General features: G+C 42.1%; 1 protein-coding gene across 2 annotated transcripts in view; it reads right to left on the bottom strand.

Moving 5' to 3' along the window:
• vwa11 (von Willebrand factor A domain containing 11) overlaps nucleotides 1–22231 on the bottom strand; it is a 56310-nt gene that overhangs the window by 12624 nt on the left and 21455 nt on the right. For both annotated transcript variants that reach the window (XM_056279930.1, XM_056279929.1), the window contains 6 exons: nucleotides 10407–10543; nucleotides 10083–10227; nucleotides 9686–9779; nucleotides 9142–9270; nucleotides 7715–7901; nucleotides 298–467 (listed from right to left, as the gene is read on the bottom strand). In XM_056279930.1, coding sequence (XP_056135905.1) covers nucleotides 298–467; nucleotides 7715–7901; nucleotides 9142–9270; nucleotides 9686–9779; nucleotides 10083–10227; nucleotides 10407–10543 — 862 coding nt within the window. The remainder of the gene's footprint in view (nucleotides 1–297; nucleotides 468–7714; nucleotides 7902–9141; nucleotides 9271–9685; nucleotides 9780–10082; nucleotides 10228–10406; nucleotides 10544–22231) is intronic.

Consider the following 22231-nt stretch of genomic DNA (forward strand, 5'->3'; position numbering starts at 1 on the left):
TTGTCAAGGAAACCATTAAATCAGACTAGAGTATATTATTTGTCAGATGTGCTTGAATGTTTTTCTTCAAGAAGAGTTATGAAAAAGTGGACAATACTAGATTTCATTGTCTATCAAGCGATAAGAGTTTTAGCCCAGCATGACTGATGGACTCAATTTGCCTTATATTGCATCCTTTGCAATGTGACTATTGCATGTGTATGTTGCGATGTTGATTCTGAAACAACATATTATGCAGCCATGCTAAATGGCATCGGCTGCATTTTAACATAGTATTTAATGTACATGAGAGCTTACTTGGATCATTGAAGGGGACAAGGATGTACTCAGAAGGCTCATCCTGTGTTCCTCTTTTGCTGTTAATGATATCATTAGCCACCGCCTTGGCCTCATCAATGTCATCGCTCATGCTGCCTGTGGTGTCAATGACGAAACACAAAACAGACGAACGAGCAATCCCCATCATCCTATGAGAGAGAGGAGACAGAGAGAGAGAGAGACATTTTTTTTTACCTTTAACCAATTCTTTAATGGTCCCATTTACTTTAAAAAAAAAAAACAGTAAAATCAAAATAGATACTCTTGTACATACTGAGCAAGCCCCATACAAAGCAAAACCAAAGACACAAACCTTCCCTTTTTCAGAAATTAAGAAAAAGTAATTGGTTTTCTACAGTGCACAGAACTTCTCCATGCCCCCAAACAGAAACAAATTCTTCCAAGTTTGAAATCATTTTGAAATATGTGAACTCAATTTTAAACTGAGCAGCCACTAGACTGCTGAACATGAGTGTAGCATCTGTGGACCCTGTGCCTTTCATTTTCATTGTGTTTCTTCTACTCAGCCAAATGCTCCTTTTTGCTTGACCTATCAGAAAATTAACCAAAGTGACACATCTACACTGTACGGCCATGTACCTAGGACCAAAGACAAATAGGCTGTCTTCGAAAATATCTTCTAAAGATCCGAACCGCAGCTGCAGCACCGACAAAAGAGGGCTCAATCTGGGACAGTTGAGCCATAAGTGCTGTAGTTTCTTCATCATTACAGAAAAAAACAGTGGCTCCCTGCTCTAGGATCTATATATGTCATATGCCTGTTCGTAGCCACAGCCCCATGTACCACCCTCCACTGTAGATCCACAGTGTGTTTCTCTATAGGGGGTTTGTACAGCTGCCTTTGGGAGATGAACCTGGTGTCAACACACTCAACCACCTCAACTCCTGTACACCGGCTAGTGATGTTCTGTTGAGAACCTTTACAGTGACTGCATACAAGGCCTTCTTTGATGTTCTTGAGAAGTCCTGTAGTTGTGGTGTCTTAAAAGACAGAAGGCCCTGTTCACTTCCTCCTGCTCCTCCACAGCAACACAGATGGACATACAGTGCATCCGGAAGGTATTCACACCCCTTCACTTTCCCCACGTTTGTTATGTTACAGCCTTATTCCAAAAATGATTAAATTCCTTTTGTTTCTCATCAATCTACACACAATATCCCATAATGACAAAGCAAAAAGGGTTTTGTAGAATTTTTTGCAAATTTATTAAAAATAAAAAACTGAAATATTGCATGTACATAAGTATTTACACCCTTTACTCAGTACTTGGTTGAGGCACCCTTGGCAGCGATTACAGCCTCAAGTCTTCTTGGGTATGAAGCTACAAGCTTGGCACACCTATATTTGGGGTATTTCTCCCATTCTTCTCTGCAGAGCCTCTCGAGCTCTGTAAGGTTGGGTGGGGAGCATCGCTTCACAGCTATTTTCAGGTATTTCTAGAGATGTTCAATAGGGTTAAACTCTGGGCTCTGGCTGGGCCACTCAAGGACATTCACAGACTTGTCCCGAAGCCACTCCTTTGTTGTCTTGGCTGTGTGCTTAGGGTCGTTGTCATGTTGAAAGGTAAACCTTCGCCCCAGTCTGAGGTCCTGAGCGCTCTGTAGCAGGTTTTCATCAAGGATCTCTCTGTACTTTACTCCATTCATCTTTCCCTCGACCCTGACTAGTCTCCCAGTTCCTGCCACTGAAAAACATCCCCACAGCATGATGCTGCCCCCACCATGCTTCACTGTAGGGATGGTATTAGCAAGGTGATGAGAGGTGCCTGGTTTCTTCCAGACGTGACGTTTGGCATTCATGCCAAAGAGTTCAATCTTGGTTTCATCATGCCAGAGAATCTTGTTTCTCATGGTCTGAGAGCAATTTAGGTGCTTTCTGGCAAACTCCAAGCGGGCTGTCATGTGCCTTTTACTGAGCAGAGGCTTCCATTTGGCCACTCTACCATAAAGGCCTGATTGGTGGAGCGCTGCAGAGATGGTTGTCCTTCTGGAAGGTTCTCCCATCTCCACAGAGGAATGCTGGAGCTCTGTCAGAGTGACCATCGGGTTCTTGGTCATCTCCCTGACCAAGGCCCTTCTCCCCCGATTGCTCAGTTTGGCTGGGCGGCCAGCTCTAGGAAGAGTCCTGGTGGATCCAAACTTCTTCCATTTAGGAATGATGGAGACCACTGTGCTCTTCGGGACCTTCAAAGCTGTAGAAATGTTTTTGTACCCTTCCCCAGATCTGTGCCTCGATACAATCCTGTCTCGGAGGTCCACAGACAATTCCTTTGACTTCATGGCTTGGTTTCTGCTCTGACATGCACTGTCAACAGTGGGACCTGATATAGACAGGCGTGTGCCTTTCCATATCATGTTCAATCAGTTGAGTTTACTACGGGTGGACTCCAATTAAGATGTAGAAACATCTCAAGGATGATCAGTGGAAACAGGATGAACCTGAGCTCAATTTTGAGTGTCATAGCAAAGGGTGTGAATACTTATGTACATGCAATATTTCAGTTTTTTATTTTTAATAAATTTGCAAAAATTTCTACAAAACCTTTTTCACTTTGTCAATATGGAGTATTGTGTGTAGATTGATGAGGGAAAAAAAGGAATTTAATCCATTTTGGAATAAGGCTGTAACATAACAAAATGTGGGGAAAGTGAAGGGGTGTGAATACTTTCCAGATGCACTGTAGATGGAAAAACAGGCCGCATAACTGGCTGATCCTCTCTGCACTCTGCTCCTAGTGCCTCTCTGAAGAAACCAGGAAGTGCACTAATCACTTCCTCCAAAAGCTTCTCATTAGACAAAGAGATTTAAAACCAGTCTCTTGGCTCAAAATGGCAGCCATTTTCCACTGCCCTCCTGAAGTGAGACACACTATCTTAGTAAGTCCAGCTCTTGTGAGGGATTGCCATGCACTGATGGAGCTGAGCATCCTGCAGTGTATAGGCGGGTTATAGAACAGGGGTTCCTCCCGTACACTGCCATAGATCTGGGAGCAGTCTCTCCTGGTGTTTAAGACTGTTCCTCAAGCTCAGAAGACAGCCTGATAGAAAGGTGTCATAGTGAACTCCATGCCAGCTAGTTCCAGAAGGAACAAGTGCTTGTTATAATTCAGGTTCATAATCCTACGAAGCAACACATGCTGTTTCACTCCAAAGCTGTTTATGATATAATAGTCGCTGCACAGTTTGAAGGAGAGCTGTGATACAACTGTGGAGGTCAATCAGGCCCTGGTCACCTTCTAACACTAGTAGGAACAATACAGCAAATTTGGCCCAGTGAACGCCTCCCCAGAAGAAGTTCATCAGCCTCTTCTGTACTTCTCTTATAAGCATGTCCGGCGCTTCTACAACTGTAAACTGCTGCCAGAACATCAAGGCAATCAAGTTATTAACAATCAAGACGTTCCCCCTACAGGACAACTGAGGCTGGATCCATCTAGACAATCGGGCACTGATCTTTTCAACTAAACCCTCCCAGTTTTTGCTCAGAAAGTGGTCACTACCAAGAAACACACCTAAGCATTTTATCCCTTCTGTGTTCCACTACAGCCCAGCTGGTAATGTTGGCTTCTCTTTATTGTTCCACTCCCCCAGTAATACACCCTCGGATTTTGATCAATTGAGTTTAGCGGGAGAAACTTTTTCATTTAAAGCCCATTTCTGCTTGAGAATTTTAACATAATTTTGACTCATTATGACTCATTATGAAAACTGTGACATCGTCAGCATATGCTGACAAACTAACTGAATTAGTGATGTTCTCTGAAAATGTTAGCACTGAGAGACTGTGCTTGAGCTGAATTAAAAGAGGCTCGATGGCCAGGGAATACAGCATTCCAGATAAAGGACAACTCTTTCTTATACCTCTCTGACCAGAGACATGTAAGCTGAGTCCGCCACCTACCTTTAACAGAACACCGCCTCCAGAATACAACAATTTGATCCATGAAATACATTTTTCTCCAAAACCAAAACTTTCAAATGTTTTGAATAAATAAACATGATCAACCCTATCAAAAGTCATCTCTTGATCTGTAGAAAGAAGGCCAATGTCCAGCTTATGAATGAGTCTTAGATATATCAATAATGTCCCATATCAAAAACAGATTATCAATCAATCAAGTTGCATGTTTTATAGCTCTGTTATCCTTGATTGTATGGTCAAGAACACACTACGTCTGGCTATAATGTACAACAGTATCCATACACTCTTTGAGTCTATTTGAAAGACATTTTGCAATTATTTTATAGTCTGTACATAACGACACTGATCTCCAGTTTTTCAGTAAGCCAAGATCTCCCTTTTTGGATCACAATGTTAGGACAGCCCATCTACAACTCAAAGGTATAGTCCCAGAATCCAGACAGTATTTAAATAATTCATGTAAGTCTTGTCCAATTAGAGTCCAGAACCTCTTGTAAAACTTCAAAGAAAGTCAATCAACTCCTGAGACTTTGAAAAAGCTGAGCTGCTGAACTGCTGCAGACATTTCATCAAAGGAGAAGGGGGACTCCAGCGAGGCTACCTGTGTTTCACCCAGCTGAGGCAGTCTCTTCAGTATTTCCTCCACAAAGTCAGAGTCACAGTTCTCCGCAATGAATAGGCCACTGTAGAAGTCTATGGCCAACTTCCTCATCTCTGATGGGTCAATGGTTATTGCTCCATTTGGAAGCTTGAGATGCATCATCACATTATTTTTTTCTAATTTTTCTCTCAAGCTTAAAGAAAAAAGAAGTTGAAGCATCTATATCTTTTATGGTAGAGATTTGAGTTCTGATTAAAGCACCCTTTGCTTTCTCATGTAAAAACCTACCTAAAGCCTTCCTCCTACTCTCCCGGGTTCTGCTATTGCCATCATTCCCAATAATCACTTCATCTTCTAATATCTTAATTTCTTTCTCTAATTCTTTAAAGCAGTTTTTTTTCTACAGCTAATGTGTGTTTTTGTATTACTGACAGAAAATCCTAATTTGTGTTTTTCTGACCTCCCACCACTAGGCTAAGTTTTTTAAATCTTTCGTCCTCAGCCCCCATTGACTCCAGAAGTCAGAGCATAATTGACAGATAGCTTTATCATGTGTTAATCACACATTAAAGTGCCAGTAGTGGCAGTGTCGAAATTGAACTAGTAAGGAAAAATCTGCCACTACTAAACGGTGATCTAAAAATCCAACAGGTGATATTGGGAACTTAAATGAAATAGAATTAAATTAAGATAAATCCTATCCAAACCTGGCTGCCCTCACCCATGTGTACTGCCTAACCACTGGATTAAGTTTCCTCCAAACATCCTTGAGGTCATTTTCTGCGACCACACTGGAAATGAAGCTAATGGTGGATGAGGCTCTCTTGAGTTTATATCAACTGTAGAATGTGTAGTTCCAGTTCCATTCTCGTCCTGCTACTATTACTGAGCAACTATCGAACTGTTTTAGTTTGTCTTTCAATCTCAAACAATTGGCGCCAGAATTATAAGCATACATATTTATGAAAACAAAAGGTACATCTTGGATTGTTGCCTGAACTACTTGGATTCTGCCCTGCTCCACTTCACACATCAAAACATTTGTTAAAAGGAGGCGCTGTGAGAAGAGAACAGCTACACCCACACTAAAGTTGGTACCATGGCTCAAAAAAAAAAAAACTGGCTTGTCCAACTCATTCTCCTCTCTACCTCATTGTCTACTGAGCTATGTGTCTGCTGTAAGAGCACGTCTATGTTTTTAGCTCTACTCAGCTCAGCTACCATACCTCGCTTATCTCCAACCCCTCCTCCATTTATATTTAAACTTACTACCCACAAACTTTCCATAAAAAAGAAAGAAAAGGAAGGAAAAGTAGACAGTGAAACCTTCAAGAGGAAAACACCTTTTATGCGTCACCGATTTTTTTAAATTTTGTGCATTTAAAGGAACCTTTCCTCGCTTTTCTTTGCTAAGTTTAGTCAGAATCGTCTTTAGATGAAACCGCTTCTGTTCACTAAGCTCTTCGTATCCAACCGTTTTTCTAATATTCATAACTGTGTTACCAAAACTGTCCTCATTAGAGAAGAAATGTGTTATTTCCATAAAAAAATCCATAAGTATTTCAATAAGTTTCATCAAGGAAATCATTAATGTCCTTTAATGAATATGACTGCTGATCATCCTGTGACACAAAATCAGTAAGCTGTGATAGGCTATCATCCTCTAACATTTCCTCATGTTCATTTTTAGCGTTTTCATAGTATGACTCACCTGTTGCAGAGACATGACTCTCAGCCTCAGCTGTCTGACTGTCTCTCACTGGTTCTGTCTGCCCTCTGTCTCTGCATTAATTCACAGCCTGTGCTTCAGTACTACTTAGATTGCCATTATTGTTATCCTGCTCACTTGTTTCATTTCCCTTCATATCAGGTTGAGGATCACCGGCTGTGGTATCTCTTGCTGCCTGCTGCACTGTTTGCAGGCTACCACTCTTAGCGTCACCTCCAGGCTGTGGCTCACCTGAACTACTGCCTGCTGTGGGTTACCTGTGTGGGCAAGATGAACGTTTGTGGCTGACATAGCCACACTCAAAACATTGCATACTGCCAGAACTTGCATACACAGTGTACAAACTGTTTTTATATTTGGCCTTAAATGACATTTCTAGATGTTGCGAAAAATCATTTAAATATATGAATGCCTGTCTCCGCAGGGAGTGAAGAGTATGCTGTAGCCTAGCGTCTTCACAACCCAGACGAACTGCTCTGAACTCACTAGCAAACTCTCCGAAACATCTCATTTCTGTTTCAAGGAGCTCGTTTGGGATAAACGGAGGTACGCCTGACACGGTAATACGTGTCGATGACACAAATAATGGCGAGACAGCTAAAAAGAATCTGTCTAGCACCAGGCCTTTCTCAACCAACAGGTTGACCAAACGCTCCCCTCGGGGAAAAAAAGCCACCACGGATTATTCATCTAAGAGCCGTACGGGATTTTCTCATAGCCGACCTTTTCTACAGTGTACTGCGAGTCAGCCACGACTCTAACCCCATATGTAATTCACAGGGGAGGCAAACCATCACCAAGGCAGGACGCCATAGTGTACACCGCCAAACTCCAACCAGCTACTCCAGTCACTTTCTAACAACTAGCAATGAAGTAAAAGTAAACTCCTCTTACCTTACCATGTAGAGAAGAAAAGTGAAAAGCAGTGAACTATCCAAAATAAACAAAACACTCAAGCTCATTCAACACCCTCACTGACGCTCACACACCCAACCTCCCAGCACGCAGTGCAGAGAGAGAGAGAGTCATCTCACAATGTCTGAAAATAAATTTTTCTGATGATTTTTAGTTGGCAAAGGTCTGCAGACATCCAAACACACACACACACAGTGTCGGCTTGTACCTCAAGAAATCATTGTCTCCAGCAGCTCCCCGTATGTCCTCCAACAGCTGAAGGCTAGCAGCGGTGGCTGCACTGACAGCAGCTGTGTGAAGGGCGGCGTTGTCGGAGCGCCTTTCATCCTTGCTAATACCACCACGAGGAACCACCGTGCTTGTCTGGTCAGCTGCACCACCATGGCTGCATTTACCTTGCAATGGAAGCAGCGTAGTTTATCTAACATGAGCCACTTTGCTTTCTCAGTAAGGACTGATTTTAACTGACTTGCACTTGAGTCAAGGCCACCCACATCGTAAATCAGAATCAGAATCATTAAATCTAATTTTTCGTTTTGTTATTTTTTTTCTAAGTCTGGGTTATGCCTTATCCAGCTGACTCAGTGGTATTATGTGTATTATTATTATCTTTTACTACTACTTTCAGCTGCTCCTGTTAGGGGTCGGCACAGCGGATCATCGATTTCCATTTCTTATTATAATAATTGTTTTATCATATATATATATATATATATATATATAATAAAGTGTTGTTTTATATATATATATATATATATATATATATATATATAGGAAAAAACTTTTAATACATAGCAGTACAAGCTTGTTTCGTGTGTCGCGCACTCATCAGCTGCTAATGTGATTCAACAAAGAAAACGTACAGTATATGCTGCCCCACGTCACGCTCCTAATGTCAATGGACAGCAACCAATCAGAGGAGAAAATATTTGAAATTTTAATTATAAGAACCAATGGGGTAGGAAGTTACGATGCACAGCAACCAATGGTGGGGTAGAAAACATTACAACCAATGGGGTAAGAGCTTGGGGCTTGTTTTGAAAAAGCATTTAAATGACCAGAGCACTGTTGAAACAGCATACATTTAGAATATAACAAGGTAATGTCAAATGGGGTAATTTATGTACTATATCATATAGTGGGGTGGTGTTGGGGCACAGTTGGAAGGGCAGGCAGTTAAAATATAAATATAAAAAAATACATCTAAAAATGTCACGTATCATTTAATGGGTGAGGGGGGCAGAAAATAATAAAGACATTTTACTTCTCATTACAAAGAACATATATACATACACACACACACACACACGTATATATATATATATATATATATATATTATAGAGCTTTTTTGGACACTGTCAATGGTGTTAATAAAAGTGCTCAACAAATGAGTGGAATTACATCTAAATATATACTATAATATATCAATTATATTATTATTATGGTTATTATTATTATTATTAGTATAGTGCTATTATTATTGGTAATCATGAAAGTGATAGTAGCGGTGTGTTTTAGTTTATGGTCCAGTGTGGCTCGCCACCTTGTTCTGTTTTACTGTGTGTACATAATGAGCATTCTTGTGTCTCGTTTGGCTGAAGCGTGTGCTGCAGTGTTAGTTATGTCACCGTTACCTTTTGGTTTGGTAGGAGATGAGTTTCCCATATAGCCTGAGGTAAGTTTCTTTTCTTGAAGTATGTTGGGAAGGATTTGGTTGGGGCATGTCCCGCTGGCACAGTCACTGCAGGTGGCAGTGTCACGATCTACACAACGCAAATAGCATGCACATGTTGACTACACAAGACACATGATCGAAATAAAAAATATAAATAAAAAAAAAAATCTGTTTTCAGGTCATAACCAGCTTTCCCTATATAGTCAGAAAAACGTGCACACATTCAGACCCTTTGCTCTTTATTTCTTAGGTTGCTTTGCTGCTAGTGGAGTTTCACATAACCTGTAATACTATGACCATCAACCTGACTTGGTCTGCCAGAAAAATTAAAAAAAATTCTACTTTTACTGCAAAGAGGGATGAATTTATTATTTGTTTAATATCTGCAGTCTATATCACTTATCAATGTCTCCCATGTCAAAGAACTGAGCGAGCGATGAAGATGGAGACATTCTCTGTCCTCTCTCACTCTCTCTCTCTCTCTCTCACACACACACATCTACCTGCCAGGTTTTCCAGAGGGAGGTCTGGGCGGATGAGATTAACGTATGGCTCAGTGTATCCCAACTCCACCCAGTTACTGTGGCTGTAGAAGTCCTGAGAGTGCAAGCATGTGCATATGCACACATAATACACAGACACACACACACACACACACACACGTATATATAAACATGGACCAAAGCACAAATGAACATACAAATGCATACCAAGGGTCTTAGTCTCACTTTCAGCATTTAGCATGTGACACACAAAGTCAATACATAACTTTGACTTTGTTCTCCTTTCCATTCCACCCTTTTAATCTTTCTCTGATATGTTCAAACCCAACTTTTCCACCTTACATTACTCTACCATTTCTTCCTTATGTTTCTATCCATCACCCTCTTCCCCACTCACCTGTAGGGTATGGAGAACTTTGCCCAGTGTTTCTCTAGCAGCTTGGAAGTTCTCATTGCGGAGGTTAACCTTGATGACAGCCACACCACCTGTTATAAGGCCCCGCCCTTCCAGGAAGGCCTCTGAGTTGAAGTGGTGTGGAGCGCTGAAAATATGATCATTTTTGGATGATTAGCCAGTTAACTTGAACTGTTGTCAGTAGATTGCATACCTTTATTAAGTCGTCATTCTATTCTATTCTTCAAGTTTTTCTGATATATATATATATATATATATATATATATATATATATTTTTTTTTTTTTTTTATCCTGTGTCCCCCTACCTGTCTGCATGTTGACAGTCTACATTTCCATTCTGCATATAAATCGTTTGGAGTGCTGAGCGGAACTTTGCAGCCGACACTTCTCCAGCTGCTGTTGGACCGAGGCAGGCCTGGACCAGCTCCTCTGGAGAGTTACCCTGGAGATCAGGGTAGCAGTAAAGGACAGAAGAAGAGTGGTTTAGACATCCCACTGCACCACTATTAGATTTAAGATTCAAGAGATTAATTTGTCACATGCATAATTATACATGTACAACAGCAGTGAAACGAGGATTGCAACAACGCCGTCAACTGTGTAAATAAGCAGTATAAAAAAATAAATTAAATGAAGAGAAAAGGTATAAAGTATAAATGAAGAAAAAGTAAAGTTGTATACAGAGAAAAGTAATGGAATATTGATGTAATAATGGTATTATAAACTAGTCTGTGCAAAGAAAACAATGTAATGGCAAAAAGATTATGTACATAACACAAATTAAGTTAAAAATAAAACAATTAAGATAAGTAAGACATAGGTGACAGCCATAAACAATTTACGATGTGCAACATGCAACATCAATGCAACAACGGTAATATAAGATATGTGGGGGGAAAAAAACTGAATATCAAGGAAACGATATGTGCATGATAAAAATTAAGTTACAAATAAAATGAGGTTAGTATTCTGCCCTCACACCACATTTACAGCTTTGTACTGCTAGACAGACAGTTGACACTAAAGGAAATTATGCTGAAGCATCGCTTGTTGTTGAGGATTGATGTTTTATCTTTTTGTCTCTTTTCTCCTCAGCTTTGTTTCTCTTCTTCAACACAACAAGAACTTCTTATTTTGCAAAGGCAATCAACAGAAAATAAACATTACAAAAATATACTGTTTGTTGTGTCTTGAGCTTAACACGCATCTGTATTATACTACACGTATTATATTAACATGTATATAGTTCCAACAGGCCATTCACTGCGTTTAGCCTGACTGTCTTTCATTAGGACTATGTCATCAACTTGGATGTTTGACTTGTCATCTATCCACTTTTGGCGTTTCTGTAGAGACACCAGGTACTCCTGTCTCCATCGCTTCCAAAAGCTGTCTACTAGACATTGGACTTAATTCCAGTGATTTTTGTGAAGATCCTTTTGACTGAAGTCGCCTAGAGGAGCTGCCACTGAATTGATCTTCTGAGTGAGAATCAACGCAGGTGTCAAAATAGTAGGCACCTCCGGGTCAGTTGACACTGGAATCAGTGGTCTGGCATTCCAAATGGCCTTGACTTGTGCCATGAATGTGGTCAACACTTCATCCATGAGACGGCCCCTGTCAGAGCGCAGCAACATTCCATCTAGAATACAACATGCAACTCCTATCAGTCTTTTCCGACAACCTCTCATGTGGGAGGAATGGGGGGGGGGATTGAAAGTTGAAAGTCCAGGTGCAGCCCTGGTTGTCAAGGTAGCTTGTCAGTTCTGGATCATCAGTATTGAACTTTAATTCTTTACATGCTCCAACAAAATTTGTGCCTCTATCGGAGCGGAGCTATTTGGAAGATCCCTGGACAGCAAAGAATCGTCGTAATTGTGTTTATGAAGCTTGAAGTGGACATTGATTCTAACACTTCAATGTGTGTAGCTCTTGTGCTCATGCATTTAAATAACACTGCCCATCACTTGCTTTCAGCACTACCTCCACGGCCAAAAGATGTCTAATCCTACATAGGTAAAAGGAGGTTCTGACATAAGTCTGCCGGCCAGTAGTTCTGCCATTTTCTGTTCTAGTAACCTTCCTCTTACTTTTTAACAGGTCACACAGTTGTGGACCACACTGGAAACCAGCCGTTTGCCTCCTACTATCCACACACCCGCTGACCGGATGGCTCCCTCGGTGAAGTGGCGACCCTGATGAACCACTTCTTCATGGTAATGTCTCACTATGAGGGTTGCAATGTGATGGGTCTTCAGAAGTATCAGAGGATGCCGCTCATCTCTTGGTAAGTCAGCATAGGTAAGGCGACCTCAAATTCTAAGAAGGCCTTCCTCGTTGATGAAAGGATTTAACATTCTCAAGGGACTCTGTTTTGGAATCTGAATTCAATTTTTCAAACACTTGAACTCTTCCTTGAAAGCTTCTTGCTGGACAAAATGAATGACAACTGTTTTAGCTTGCCACCATGCATCAACGCCATCATCTTTGCGAGATTTGGAAAATGTTTTTGTGTTATGGCTTGTAGTAGTCTCTTCCAGCTAGAAAACCGTTCAAAGCGTGCCGAGGCAAACCAATCTTCTGTGGCTTTGGTGTAGGAAATGGCAACTTGGAACCAAACTTCAACATTGAGATCTGGATTGACAAGATCAAAGCTGTTATTTTGAGGAGGCTCAAAAGTGTGTTTCAAGAACCCAGGGCCTGAGAACCAGTTGGTGGTTCTAAGAAGAGTTGCAGATACAGGCCTTGTTGCGTGGTCCGCTGGATTATGTTCTGTGGTGACATAGTGCTACTATTCTGGGTGGCCAGACTTTCTGATGCAATGGACTTGGTTGGCAACATACACATAAAATCTTCCGGAGGTGTTATGGATGTACCCCAGTACAATCTTGCTATCAATGAAAAACCTCACTGCATGCATCGCAACGTCAATCTCACTGAGGATCATGTTCGCCATCTAAACTGCTAAAACGGCAGCACATACTTCCAAACATGGAATTGTATGGGCAGGGTTAGGGATGTAACGGTTACCGGTTTAATGATTAACCACGGTAAAATTCCCGACAGTTAGTATTACCATTTTAATTATCATTAAAACCGTGTTTGATTACCGCGCTTTGAAAAACTCACGGTAAATACTGTCCAGCATAGTCTCTCAGATGCTGGCGCAGCAGGCAACGTGGGTTTGTTTTGCCTCAATGAAACATGGAAGGCACGGGCAGTGACGGCGCTCGGGATGTTGTTTTGCCTACTAAGAGGACTAAGTCTGAAGTGTGGTCATATTTTGGTTTTTATAAGAGTGCTGAGGGAAAACTGATCGAAGATGGTTACCCTGTCTGCAGAACATGCAGAAGGAAAATCGCTGCGAAAGGGGGCAACACTTCTAACCTTAGGAGTCATTTCCGTGACCACCATCCACAACTTTACAGCGAATGCAAGGTAAGTTAACTTTTAGCTGAATGCCTGATGTGGGGACTTCGGAATGGGGGAAAATGTCATGGTTTGCATGTCTAACTTGCTAATAGCTTGTCAAAAATGTAAACTTGAGCTTTCCTGTTACCAAACGTTACTCTTTGTGAGGGCCGACGGTCCGTTCCACTGGCTAAAGTTAGCTACTCATGCGTAGTATGTTCTTAAGGAAAAGCAAGGAAAAAACCTCCACAGGACTCTGGTGTAAAAAGATAACAAAACGAAAATGTATTCCGGTTCCACGGCGAAATCTTCATACAGGAGTAATCAAATAATAATTTCCTAAACTATAACTAAGGCTGGCTATTACTGCCACATTATTACTACAGCTATGGTAAGAAAACTGTACAGCTTCAGTCTCCAAAATCACCGCCGACTCAACACTCACAAATCTAGACGATTCCTGGTTCACGTACACAGAAATGTGCGATCTTCTTAAAGTGACAGTAGCCCTAATGTTCAACATGAGCCCTGAGCTAAATAAAACTGTTTCATTTGCTTATCTTTACCAAAACAGCATTCCTAATGCAGATTATATCCAAAGCTTGTTAAAATGTGAAGAAATGTCTTTTTGGTTGCTGTTTTCTTATTTGCAATGTGCAAAAGTGCAGTTACCTCTCATGGCCACATGGTGACATCTTTAATGCACATTTGTATGGTTTTTTTCATATGTTTACATAAGGAACGTTATTATTTTATTATTTTAATGTTTATGCAAACAAAAAGTGCATAGTGCTGCTAATTTTATTTGTGGTTTTCAAAATAAAACTTGTTGAAATGATTTCCGTGTGTGTATCAGTACTTTTTGAACATTTTCAGCACATTTTAACAATACCGCGATAATACTGATAACCGTGATAATTTTGGTCACTATAATCATGATATGAAATTTTCATACCGTTACATCTCTAGGCAGGGTGAGGCGCGAACTTAGCTTTGCCCATGAGGAATCCTACATGGCATTGGTTTTCGTCGCTGGTGACACACAGGTAGACTACTGCTGTGATGGCCTGAGTTCCCGCCTCTGTGATGAGGTAAGAGAGATAGGAACATATGTTCTTTCGATGTTTAGCTTCCCCAGTTCCAGGAGGGCTTCTTTCAACAAGTTCCACAAGGCTTCCTTATCTGATGGGGCCGGATCGTCCCAATCGTATTCTTTGGATGACAGATGAACATGCTCCCATTAGGAGTAACCACAGCGGACCATCTGTTTCCACCTCTTCCTGTCCTCTGCATCTTCCTCTGTCACAATGTGTACAGTATGGAAGATGACCTGCTCCGTAATGAATCCGACGTGTTACTGTCTTCCTACTAGTCTGCCGTCGCACCACTTTACAGATTTGTACTGCTAGACACATAGTCAACACTAAAGGGAATGATGCTGAAGCATCGCTTTTTGTTGAGGATTGATGTTTTATTTTTTCATCTCTTTTCTCCTCACCTTTATTTCTTCTCTTCAAAAGAACAAGAACTTCTTATTTACTTTGTAATGCTTTTTTTGATGATTGATGTTTTATCTTCGTTTCTTTTCTCCCCAGCTTTATTTCTTCTCTTCGACAGAACAAGAATTTATTTCCTTTGCAATTTTTTGTAAGAGTGCAAAGGCAATCAACAGAAAATAAACATTACAAAAGTATACTGCTTGTTGTGTCTTGAGCTTAACACACGTCTGCATTGTACTACACATAGTATACGTATATAAAATACATACATATAAAAATAAATGACACATCTACAGTAATAATGCAATATTACTGTTATGGCTCGCTCACCCCGCGCCGGCAGCCAATCGGCTCGCAAGGGCCGGGCTTAGTCATCAGGGCTGGGCTTAAGTTTGGCGGCCTCCCATGTGCCCGTTGTCAGTTCGTGTTGTAACCTCCCCGCACCCGCAGTAGCGGCGACTCTCCTCTCACGGTCCTTTTCTCTACGAACTCATCCCAGCCCTTGGTTCATGTTTTTCCCTTGCAAAGTTTCCCCGTGGAAGTATCCTGCCGTGTTCCCGTTTGGATTACCCGCGAGTTTTTTTCCCCCTTGGACTTTCCGTTTTTTCCTTGTCGCTCATTGCCTTCCTATGTTTGACTATTTGTACGTGTAACCCACATGATTACATGTACCCTGTGACGTATGTAAGTTCCACGAGTAGCCTCTAGGAGGCACACGAACTACAGAGTTTAAACCATACAAACAACCGTCAACAATAGAGAAGAGAAATACGGACAACTTTGACTATGGATTCCATATGTCAAGAGGAAATAGGCAAAGACTTAGCCCAGCAATATCTCGAAGAACTCAGCGCTATTGGTGGTAGTGCCATGTCAGGCTATGCCTCCATCTTAGAAAATGAACTGAGGCGCATTCGGTCTACAGCATCACAGAAAACTGACAACACGTCTTTACCGGAACACAGCCCTATGCAAGACACTAAGCCTAGCATTGATGTTGAGCACACGCCTAGCATGACCCAAGAATGTAACAGACGGCCATCTATATCTGACATTCACCGTGCTCCAACCACACACTCATCCGTGCGTAATTCAATGAGCCTTGAAGAAGACATCATTAATCCCCCGAGCATCCAGAACGTAGTAGTAGAATATGTTATTAAGAATGAGTCAACACAACCATACAGTAGCCCAAGTAAAATTCAAACCTTCTCAGGTAGGCTTCCAAAGCCAAATGGGGAAGTAGATTATGAAGCTTGGAGAACTCAAGTTGAGCTGCTTCTAAGTGACACCTATGTCACCGATTCACAAAAAATCAGAAAGGTTCTAGAGAGTTTGGTTGGTCCAGCTTCTGACATGGTGAAACCACTTGGTGTCAATGCAAACCCTGTTGTGTACGTAAACCACATCGAATCAGCCTTTGGAGTCGTAGAAGATGGAGAAGAGCTTTTTGCTGCATTCTTGAGTGCAAACCAAAATTCTGGAGAGAAGCCATCTGATTATTTATTCAGACTTCAGACCCTCCTCACTAAAGTCATCTCTAGAGGGGGAGCTTCACTTGTAGATTCAGAAAAACACTTAATAAGACAGTTCTGCAGAGGATGCTGGGACCACTCGTTGATTTTAGGTCTTCAGCTTGAACAGAAAAAAAATAGCCCACCCTCATTTCCTGAATTGCTTCATCAGCTTAGGACAGAAGAAGGCCGTCGTTCAGCTAAACTAGATAGGATGAAGAAACATCTAGGGAGCTCAAAAGCTTCAGTGCATGCCCACACTGTTTATGGAATCGAAGCCCCAGCCGAAAACAAAAATGAAGACACACAGAAACTCCGCGATGAGGTAGCTGAGTTAAAGAAACAAATTGCAACCCTGTCCATCAAGGAAGAACCACAGCCAAACAGAACTCAGATTGAAACCAGCTGCATGGTCACGAATGCCTCCACACCTCGAATTTACACGCCTCGTTTTCCCAAGCCATGGTTCTGCTTTAAATGTGGTGGAGATGGTCACATTGCTGCCCACTGTGTGAGTGCCCCCAACCCCGCTCTTGTCCATCAAAAGAACACCAAGCTGAGACAAAAACGTGAAGCTCACAGGAATACGCATACCTTCACCTCCATGCCTTTAAACTAGTGGCAGCTCCTGTTTCGGGACGTTCAGGAGCTAAGTACCAGCATAAGAGTCCCAAACCCATTAATGATATTATGAATAGAACCCAGACAAGAAAAAATAGATACAGACAAAGATACCAAAATAGCCAATCCCTTCCCTGTGAACTTGTAGGGCCACGCTGCACTGCATCTGTCTCCATTGAAGGAATAGAATGTGAATCAATCCTTGACACCGGTTCCCAAGTAACAACCATTTCAGAGACATTCTACTTGAACCACTTATCGTTCCTCCCCATCCAGCCCATTCAGACTCTTTTCCAGATAGAAGGTGCAGGTGGCCAACATGTTCCTTACCAGGGTTATATCCAAGCCCTCATCTCCTTCCCCAGCAGCATCACTGGCGTAGCTGAACAGGTCTCTTCATTAGTTCTCATTGTGCCAAATTGCCATTTTAACACTCAGATTCCCCTATTGATTGGAACCAATGTCCTTGACAGATTATATGAAGGTGGTATAGAAAAGCATGGAAGAGAGTTCTTACAAAGGCCCAATATCAATAGTGACTGTATCTTGCTGTTCCAGCATGTTGCCCTAAGTCATCAGGAAGAGATTTCAGCCAATCATTTTAAGTTGCATGGACGCCATCCTGTCACCATTCCACCAGGAAGAAAAGTGTCTGTCTTTGGAGATGTCAGAGAGAAGAAACATTTCCCACGTTCCCTTTTCGTGGTCGAATCCCCTGAAACCGTTTCCTTACCTGGTAGAGTGTTCATTGAAAATTCCTTGATAGAAACTCCACTTCGATCTTTAAACAAGATTCCTGTCATTCTCAGAAATGTGACTGATCGTAGTGTCACACTGCATCCAAGGCAGGTGATAGCTGAAATGATGGTAGCACAGTATGTGATGCCGTCTGAATCCCAAAATATGACTGTGCCTAACATCCCTCAGTCTCAGAGTAACAACACCAACTTTGATTTGAAAGATTCCCCCATTCCAGAAGAGTGGAAAAAACGGATCACACACCAGCTGAACAGCATGCCAGAGGTGTTTGCTGTTGATGACTTGTCTCATGGTCATACGACTGCAGTAAAACATCGCATCCGACTCCAGGATGAGGCCCCTTTTAGAGAGCGACCCAGACCCATTCATCCCTCTGACAGAGAAGCTGTCAAACAACACCTAAGAGAGCTGCTAGACGCTGGAATTATTCGCGAGTCAGAGTCTCCATTTGCTTCCCCCATTGTAGTTGTCAAGAAGAAGAATGGTGCAATAAGACTCTGCATAGATTTCAGGAAGCTGAACATGAGAACGATCAAAGATGCCTATGCTCTCCCCAACATCGAAGACACCTTCTCTGCTCTTAGTGGAGCCAAATGGTTTTCTGTCATGGATCTGAAGTCAGGCTACTATCAAGTAGAAGTTGCAGAGGAAGATAAGCACAAGACCACTTTTGTCTGCCCTCTAGGCTTCTGTGAGTTTAATCGTATGCCCCAAGGTGTGACAAATGCACCAAGCACCTTTCAGAGACTGATGGAGAAATGTGTTGGAGACCTGCATCTCAATGAAGTACTAGTATTTCTGGATGACCTGATTGTCTTCTCTGACACACTAGAAGAGCACGAGGCCAGATTGATGAAAGTGTTGAACCGGCTCAAAGACTATGGCCTAAAGTTGTCCCCTGAAAAATGCCATTTTTTCCAGACTTCTGTTAAATACCTTGGCCATGTTGTAGATGCCAATGGAGTCCACACAGATCCAAGCAAAGTCTCTGCTTTGAGAGAATGGCCTCAACCCACCAACAGAAAAGAGCTCAAATGCTTCCTAGGATTTGCTGGATATTACCGACGTTTTGTGGAAGGGTACTCTAAAATAGCAAAGCCATTGAATGCTCTAACTGCTGGCTATGTTGCTCCAAGGAAAAGAGGGAAGATTTACAAGGACAGGGTCAAGACTTCCATCAATCCCACCTTACCTTTTGGAAATGAGTGGACTGAAGAGTGTGACGTTGCTTTTAGAACTCTCATAGATAAACTGACTTCGGCCCCTGTTCTTGCCTTCGCCAATCCCAATCTTCCTTACGTCCTGCATACTGATGCCAGCCGCGATGGTCTCGGTGCTGCGCTCTATCAGGAACACGATGGGAAGCTGAGGGTTGTAGCTTATGCCAGCAGAGGACTATCCAGAAGTGAACAAAACTATCCTGCCCACAAGCAAGAGTACCTCGCCTTGAAATGGGCCATCTGTGAGAAATTCCATGATTACCTCTATGGAACAGAATTTCAGGTTTTAACAGACAATAACCCCCTAACTTATGTGTTGACCACAGCAAAGCTTGATGCAGCAGGACATCGCTGGTTAGCCGCTCTGTCAACCTACAGATTCACCATAAAGTATAGGGCTGGGATCAGCAATCAAGATGCCGATGGGTTGTCCAGAAGACCCCAGAGTCCGTCAGAAGAAGATGAGGAGTTCAAGCAGGAGAAAGCGAGGATAGAAGAGCTGAAGCAAAGGGTTTTGGATGGAGAAAGCAAAACTGTTTCTGGTGACATGCTGTCTGCTTTATGTCAACGCCACTCTTTGACCACTTTGGCTGACCATTTGCAGCCAGAACTCCCCATTCTTGCTGAATCCTTAGCTTTAGATGCTTCTGCCATCCCTGATGACTTTGTGTTCTCTGGACAAGGCACCCTCCCTGGAATGACTCACAATGACTGGTAGTCTCAAAGACAGGATCCATCTATCAGACGTGTGATCAGTTTCATTCAAGGAAACCGAAAACCCACTTTTCAAGAGATGTCCTCTGAACTGTCAGAAGTCAAGCTGCTCCTTAGAGAATGGAATAGACTAGAGCTTATAGATGGAGTACTGTTCAGGAAATGTCTTGATCGTGGGAATCAGATCTATCAGCTGGTGCTGCCTAGTAGCCACAGAGAAAGAGCATTGCAAGGCCTTCATGATGAAGTCGGTCATCTTGGCGCTCAGTGTGTCCTTCATCTTGTTCGTTCCAGATTTTTCTGGCCAAAGATGTTTCAGTCTGTTGAACAGAAGTGTAGGACTTGTGAAAGATGCGTGAGGCGGAAAGCCAATTCCCAGCAGGCTGCTCATATGGAGAATATACAGACCAGTTATCCCCTTGAACTGGTGTGTATGGATTACCTCTGTATTGAGCCTGATAGTAAGGACACTAGAAACATCCTCGTCATCACGGATCACTTCACCAAGTTTGCCGTTGCCATCCCCACGAAAGACCAAAAGGCGAATACGGTTGCCAAAACACTGTGGGAAAACTTCATTGTACAGTATGGTTTTCCAAGTCGCCTTCTCAGTGACCAGGGGAGAGATTTTGAATCCCACACCATCACGGAGTTGTGCTGTCTGATTGGAACCGAAAAGATCAGAACCACGCCATACCATCCACGTGGAAACCCTGTCGAGAGATTTAACAGGACCCTTCTCAGCATGCTCGGGACACTAGAAGACAAGGATAAATATCATTGGAGGGACTTTGTCAAACCGCTAGTCCATGCATACAATTGCACGAAAAATGACACCACAGGCTACTCTCCATATGAATTGTTGTTTGGTAGATAGCCAAGACTACCCATTGATCTGGTTCTAGGCCTTACACCAGACCAAATTGGATTCAAGTCGCATTCGGAGTATGTTAAACATCTTCGACAGCGCCTCCAAGACAGCTATGCACTTGCTTCTGAAAGCTCTAAGAAGATGGGAGAGAAGAATAAAGCCAGGTTTGATAAAAAGATCAGAGCCGCAGAACTTGTTCCCGGAGATAGAGTCCTGGTGAAGAATGTCAATTTAAGAGGAAAACATAAACTTGCGGACAGATGGGAAAAGGAAGTCCATACTGTGGTGAAGAGGATGGGAGATGGCCCAGTGTATGTCGTCAAGCAAGAACAGGGTGAAGGTCCACACCGTACCCTTCACAGAGACCTTCTTCTGCCCTGCGGCTTTCTACCTGTTACATACGCGTAAGGAATAAAGTACGCCAGTTTTCGGCTAGCCCCATCTCTGTCTGGTGTCGTGCGCTTGGGGTCTTCCACAAACCCTAACAATTACTCTTGTTTTCCACACAATTTTAAGCTATCTAAACAGATGCATGGCAACATATAACCGAGTACATGACGCAAGAACTGTATCGCCATACACATAGCCTACCTTAGCCACAGTCAACATGACATGCTATCGCCACAAATATGATACAAACGAGATGAAATGCACCAACCAAAATTACCTCAAGTTAGATAAGATTACAATATCATAATTCACAATCTTGAACATGTCAGTACTTACAAAGATTTAACCGAGGATCGCAGTGGAGTCAACGCTAAACTCTAACCATGCGGTTTAGAATCTGCTGGTCCGTCCCTGCAAAGTGTCCCACTAGAAACGTCTACCAAAAACCGCAGGGGGGAAAACTCCTCGCCTGGTATACCACTACCATTACCATTACATTGACTGTTTTGAGAATTTAACTAACCAAAATCAGTTATCAAAGCACAATAACCAATGTTAACATTTACAAACCAAACCACATGTTGTTCTACCTCAGAATGTCCATCAACTAAGGATCCTTAGACAGAAGGAAGATCAGTTCTGAGACAGGTCTCAGGTAAGTTTTAGGTGTTCCTTGTCCCACGATTTTCACTTCAACCTTGCAAACTTTAGCCTGACTGTCTTTCATAAGGACTATGTCATCAACTTGGATGTTTGACTTGTCATCTATCAAACTGATAAACTGATAAACTTTTTTTTTTCAAATATTCACTCATTTTGAATTTGATGCCTGTAACACATTCCAAAAAAGCTGGGACAGGGGCATGTTCACCACTGTGTTACATCACCTTTCCTTTTAACAACATTCAATAAGCATTTGGGAACTGAGGACACTAATTGTTGAGCTTTGTAGGTGGAATTCTTTCCCATTCCTGCTTGATGTACAACTTCAGTTGCTCAACAGTCTGGGGTCTCCGTTGTCGTATGTTGCACTTCATAATGTGCCACACATTTTCAATGGGAGACAGGTCTGGACTGCAGGCAGGCCAGTCTAGTACCCGCACTCTTTTACTACGAAGCCCCGCTGTTGTA

Source organism: Lampris incognitus, chromosome 5 (assembly GCF_029633865.1).
Source record: "Lampris incognitus isolate fLamInc1 chromosome 5, fLamInc1.hap2, whole genome shotgun sequence".
In the NCBI taxonomy this organism is placed as follows: Eukaryota; Metazoa; Chordata; class Actinopteri; order Lampriformes; family Lampridae; genus Lampris; species Lampris incognitus.